General features: G+C 42.6%; 1 protein-coding gene across 2 annotated transcripts in view; it reads right to left on the bottom strand.

Annotated features, from left to right (window-relative positions):
• The window catches only part of nos1apa (nitric oxide synthase 1 (neuronal) adaptor protein a), a 191,563-nt gene that overhangs the window by 44,890 nt on the left and 140,673 nt on the right, over positions 1–6,000 (bottom strand). The window contains exon 7 of one of the 2 annotated variants that reach the window (XM_042223012.1): positions 1,759–1,976. In XM_042223012.1, the coding sequence (XP_042078946.1) occupies positions 1,759–1,976 (218 nt within the window). The remainder of the gene's footprint in view (positions 1–1,758; positions 1,977–6,000) is intronic. The other variant, XM_042223013.1, reaches the window with a different exon arrangement.

Here is a 6,000-nt window from a genome sequence, read left to right as displayed (position 1 = left end):
TTGATATGGAGCCCTAGGTCTTGAGCCAAACAGTAGCATAATAAACATCACCCTGCACCCCATCTCTGCCCTCATCACGTAGAGTTTCCCTCCCACTGCCTCCTCTATCAAAAACACAATTACACCCCTGCATACAACTGTAAATCCAGTAAAAAACAGTTACTATGCTGCTCTGCCAGCAGGCCAAACAACCATGCTCTCACACCTTCCGACAGGCCAGACAGCCTTTCCCTGGTTATAGATAGATGCTAGTGGTGAGTTTTCACAGGCCAGAGAGCAGATGGTCTGACTGAGCAGTATCAAATCCCTAACACTACAAGGCCATGCAAAGACGTGAACTGGCCATCCTTGCGCTCAGTTGCCAACACACTGCTAACAGCTCCTGAAAGAAACCAAGTGGGAGCTACTTTCTTAACAGTCATGCCATACACAAGCACAGAGCTGGTGTAACATTGATTTTAGTGGAGTTTACTACATGCATTTATCTTCAAATGAAAATGAAAACTTTATGATTTCTCAAGTAAATCTTACATTAAAGAAAGCCTTCGAGAAATCTCTATAAAGTCTAAACATAAACCGGTCCGTTGCGCAAAAAAGGTTGGGGAACGCTGACATAGGGGCAAAGGTCATGTTTCATAAAGCAAGGCATAAAAAAACTACTTACATTTAAAAAATATATATTTTACAACTTAAAGTGTTCATTTGGTTTCTGCTGATGGCTCAGTTTGAATATTGGAACATTAGAATGAAAGCAGGACAGCAACCGTCCTAGATCTATGAAAAAAAATGGAGTTTGACAGTTGACTGCATTGAATATTTACATTTGACAACTGATTTCAAGCAGCTGTGGTGGCTAAATGACTGAGTGTACGACACCCTCGACCACTTTTGATCGCCACGTAGTAACACAGTTAGCACCTGTGAAACACCTAGCTGAAAGCGACCTGCCTCCATACAGTCGTGGCCCGACACAGATAGTCCTGCAGCTACTCTCAGAATTGCTAAAGGTTTGCAAAATAACTGCTGTCTAATTTACAAACACAGATTGCCAACACTTTACAATCAATCAGAGTGTGCCAAACAACTCGTCTGCAACTCGTCACTTTGCAATCAGGGACTTGAATCAACTGGTTGGCAACTTCGTATATTTTTTATAAAGCAAAGTGAGCGTCTTTCTTTGTACGTAGATGGCAACAGATTTGTAAAAGTCAAGTGCTGCATTATCACAAACAGATTGCACGTAATTGTAACTTGACCACATTCGATCACAAACTAATAGCAGACTGACTGTGTCATTTATCACTGCTTTGATGCACCAAAGTTGCTTTGAAGATGGCAGCTGTTTGCATGTGGTTGTGGCCTTTGTCCCTGTCTTTGAAACAAGAAGAGTGTGAGTTCATTGCATGCAGTACAGTGGCAATAATCTTGGTACTGATGTGGTCTCCAACCACTAATTGCTCTGCAACTTTACCATAACTAGTTTGACTCTTCTGGTCACGTTGGGCTTTTCTGTTTGGGATCTTTTGTAAAAGAGCCTTCCTGCCACCTCGTACATGTGTGAGATTCATTGTTGATTCCAAAACAGACACGGATGTGCAGTAGATAAAGTGCTTCAAATTTAGAGAATAAAGTGACTAGAAAAGCGCTAAAGGCCTCTCCATTTGCCAACTGTAATGCCAAGCTGCTGCCACACATACAGAGAACATACATGAACCTCGGCAACCACATTGCCTATCTGTACACACAGTGTTTGCCTACCTTGTTTTCTGAGAGGTTCACATCTGTTGTCTTGGCTGTGGCGTCCAGGTCAGTCACTCCTCTGTTGAGGTTCAGATCCTCTGCTGCTAGCGCCTGGCTCACCTCCTCGGCATCAATGTCGGTCTCTTCAGCGACTGTCGCCGTCTTCTCTGCACCTGTTAGCTCCCGAACTGAGCCCAGGAAAGTACATACACACACAGGTGGATAAGCACGCACACCTGCACACACACACATGTAGGCGTGAGCATGTACGCACACACACATGGGTGGACAAACATAAAAGCGTTTAAGAGAAAAGTTTCCACACAGCCACAGTATGCTAAATAGTTGACAAGTTTTTTTTATTGCCACACAGATGTCAAATTTAATGTAAATTTAAAATAAATGTCCTGTTGGGAGCACACTCTGGCTTCCTGAGTTTCCATTTAGTGTTCCTGTTGCTGTTAATTTATTTCCAATACAGAAATCAGTGGTGGTTTCTGAGTTTTTACAAAGCAGATATTAACTGTGATGATCAACAAAATTGCTTCCTGTGACACAAAATCAAAACAGCTGCTGTTCACAGCCAGCCCTCCCACTCTTCTGCTTGTGGCCCCATCGCTTTTAATCAAAATTTTAATGGAGATATCCATTTTCCTTTTATTTGGTAAAGACTACTTTTGTTGCTGTTAATAGTTCCAGCAATCCAAACATGTTAATTTAGTAAAAACACTGTTGAAAGCTGCCACAGTTTATGAGAGATCGATGCACTGAAAGACATTTTTAAAAAGTACCATTAAAGTCAATTAAAAAAGCAGAAATATGTTGATTTAACTTGATATATGCCAGCAATGATTTCTCAGTTATGAGATTCCTCCTGCCTTCAGATATTTCCTCTGTAGAACTTTGTCACAGTCACTGAAACACTTCCTCCCAGCACCTGGAATTGTCTTCACCCAATTCAATGTGAACCTTGTAACCAAGGAAAGCCTGTGTTTCCATATTTTATTCCATAAAACTGCAAAACTGCACTGCACTTGAAAACTGCCCACAAAACAAAATTGCATTTGTTTTCTAGCTGTTAAAAATACACTTGACTGGCATAGGGGCTGCACTCCCTTCACTGGCAAAACTATATCAGCTGGCAAATCCATCTGCCCACCACTGGCTATCACGAAATAAAGCGAATAAGCATGAATATAAGAATATATAGTGGAAATACACTCACTTTCATCTATTCACCTGCTCGTTAACACAAATATCAAATCATCCAATCACATGGCAGCAACTCAATGCATTTAGGTATGTAGGCATGGTCTAGATGACTTGCTGAGGTTAAAACAGAGCATCAGAATGGGAAAGAAAATGTGTTATGGTTGATGGTCTGAGTATTTCAGAAATGGCGATCTACTGGGATTTTCTCACACAACAATCTCTAGGGTTACAAAGAATGGTGTGAAAAGGAAGTATCAAGTTCTTTCCGAGCTCGTTACAACCAGTCTATTCAATTCAATTCGATTCAGTGACAGGATAAAATCTGCACTGTATGTTCCTGGTATGCAGAAGAATGCATGTCTGAATCAAACATTAAAGCAGATGGGCTCCAGCAGCAGAAGACCACACAGGGTGTCACTTCTCTCAGCTCGTTTTCCCCTCTTGTGCACCCAGCTATTAATCCTCTCCTCCCCCTCCACTCAAACCTCCTCTCCAATAGTTTGGAAGGAGCACAGCTCGTCATCTCCAATACTTACCATTCAAAACCTGCTGCCAGTACTACTCTCACCTTTTCCTCCATTACACCTCGTAATACTCACCCTTTCTACTCAACTGGCAAAGCTCTGCTGCCCGGTGTTTACCCGTGCTCTCTGCTACTGACATAATTTCCCCCTGTTGTCTTTGCTTCCCAGTTCAGCCTCAACTCTTTCCAGATGACTTTGTTATTGTTAATTACACTGAGAGAAGAAAAGAGCTAAGCTCCTTTGCGGGGAGACTGTTGCAAATTGAGAAATGGTGCATACATGGGCCTGGGTGGGAGCCATTTACAAATGACTAAAGAGAGCAAGCGTTATACGTCTTGGATAAATGATTACATACAGCAACACTTCCTCTTGGAATGTGGACCCTGGTATGATGAATATGGCATAACTATTATTTCAAGCACTTTATAAAGGTTTAGCAAAGTAGATTTCCCCGAAGTTTATAATTCAAATGAAAAGTGATATGTAAAATTAGCCACCTGTGCATGTTACACTGCAGGCTCTACACAGATTCACTGCAGAAGTCCAAATTAAGCTTTAGGCTCAAACCACAGCTCATATAAGAAAGTCAGCTGCCAGCTGCCTTCAGCCTCAGTGCCCACCCATGTCCACTGTGGGTGCAGACGGTGGTGACAAGAGGCCCAGGTGGCAGAGGTCTCCAGTGCCTCGGCAGAAGTGCAAGTAAGGGAAGGGCAGGGTTGACCTGAGGGAAGGGGGAACTGAACCCTTCTTTGTCTCCAAAACGCTGAGGGAAGCCTGGAGACAACATGAGTGCACTGTGGGCAACCATTAATTAGACTCATCTGCATGGAAACTTATATGCAGTGAATATTTTTCTGATTAGTACAGGGAACGGGGGGGTTATAAAAATGTAATCAGATTCAGTAATTTACCTTGTTTAAGCTACTGGAATATTCTAAATCTTTTAAAACCAAAGTAGCAGCAGCAGCAGTGGTTCATTACTCTATAAGTGAGCGTGAATTGAAAGAGAAGGGGAAGAAAACTGTGGAATCACTAGCGCTTCAATTCATTGTTAAAATGACCAAAATTACTTTGAGCTTTTACTGTTTCTTAGTTGAAAAAAGGGTTAAACAGGTATAAATGAACTGGAAGCAGGTGCAGTTGTGTTGCTTTTTGTCACTCCATGAATAAAATAGTCAAAAATCACACTGACTGAATCAAAATAACTTGCTCAAATAAACAGTTTTTGTTTTGTGTGCTTTTAAACTGTAGCTAAAAAAGTTATCATATAGCCCGTGGGCTTTTTACCCAGTATACTTAGCATTCATTGACTATCTAGTTACTGCTGAATGGATATTCACGCCTGTGGCTCTGTTATAACTCATGCTAAATTGAACTGTAATGACACTGGCATTTGTTATCATTCAGTGGGCTTCGTTAGATCCAGTTCCAAGGTTGGAAGCTGACTTTACAAAGCTCTTTGTTGTTTATATTACTCAGTCTGGGTTGGACAACTCCTCTGAAACAGTACAGAAACATTGCTGCACACTTTCTTCTCTTCCTTTTCTTCCTTCTTGTGACTCCCTGCTGTTCAACCCAGTTCTCCATCCCCTCTCCTCTTTTCTAATCTACATTTGGTCTTTCTTCTTCCTTTCATCCTCCTCCTGAGTTTATTTTCCCCTCTAACATCATTTCCTCTTCCTCATCTCAACTAGATATGCCTTCCTCCAGCACACTATCTCCCCCTTTTTTTTCCCCTCCCCTCTCCTCTCATTGCCATGATAATTAGTTCTTCAGATAAGCACATTGGCTTTGCGTGACGGTGCTTGTGTTATTTAACACACTGTGACAGTGAGTGCATGTGTACAGACCTCTCCTTGTATGCATGTGAGGTCCTCTTTACAATGTGTGTGCGATGCACAGTTAGAGTGTGTGGGTGATCTCCGGGCTCATCAGCATGTGAAAACGAGCTCGTCTTTGGAGGGCTGGAGGGGAATCTGCAGATAACATATCCCTGCCCGGTGTAGATCAGGGCAGGGAGGACGACCAGCAGCTGGCCGCTGTAAGATCTGGAACAATGGTGTAAAAGAGCTGCATTTGATGACTCCTTGTCTTGTCCTCTCAGGACCCCACTGAGAGCCACGTGTCCCCGGGCTGCCACACAACCCAAGCCGTCCAGACATCAGGCAGCGGATAAAAGTAGCTCAGACCACCAGTGTTGTTGTGCCGTTTCTCTGTGTTGACTCATCCATGATATTCGCTCTAGCATACCATTCTCCTTCTTTCCAGTTTGGGCACAATACAGGCAGGAATCTCATCTACAGCACATCTACAGCTGTGTATGTGCAGTGCGTCTCCAGTACAACCTGTTAGTGCAGTCTGAGGACACATGACTATGCGAAGTGTGTAGGTGTTTGTGGGCACTGGGGAATGTGCTGACAGCCCTTCAGATTTTGCTTTACTTTTAGGACTTCCACAATGGAACTGATGACACTTCTTTCCCATTTTGCTTAGGGCATTAAAAACATACTTTTTAGGATTGCAA

Source organism: Haplochromis burtoni, unplaced genomic scaffold, assembly GCF_018398535.1.
Source record: "Haplochromis burtoni strain Fernald_Lab_line unplaced genomic scaffold, NCSU_Asbu1 Contig_99, whole genome shotgun sequence".
NCBI lineage: Eukaryota > Metazoa > Chordata > Actinopteri > Cichliformes > Cichlidae > Haplochromis > Haplochromis burtoni.
The sequence above is the reverse complement of the archived record's forward strand: the minus strand, read 5'-3'. Positions and strand labels throughout refer to the sequence as shown.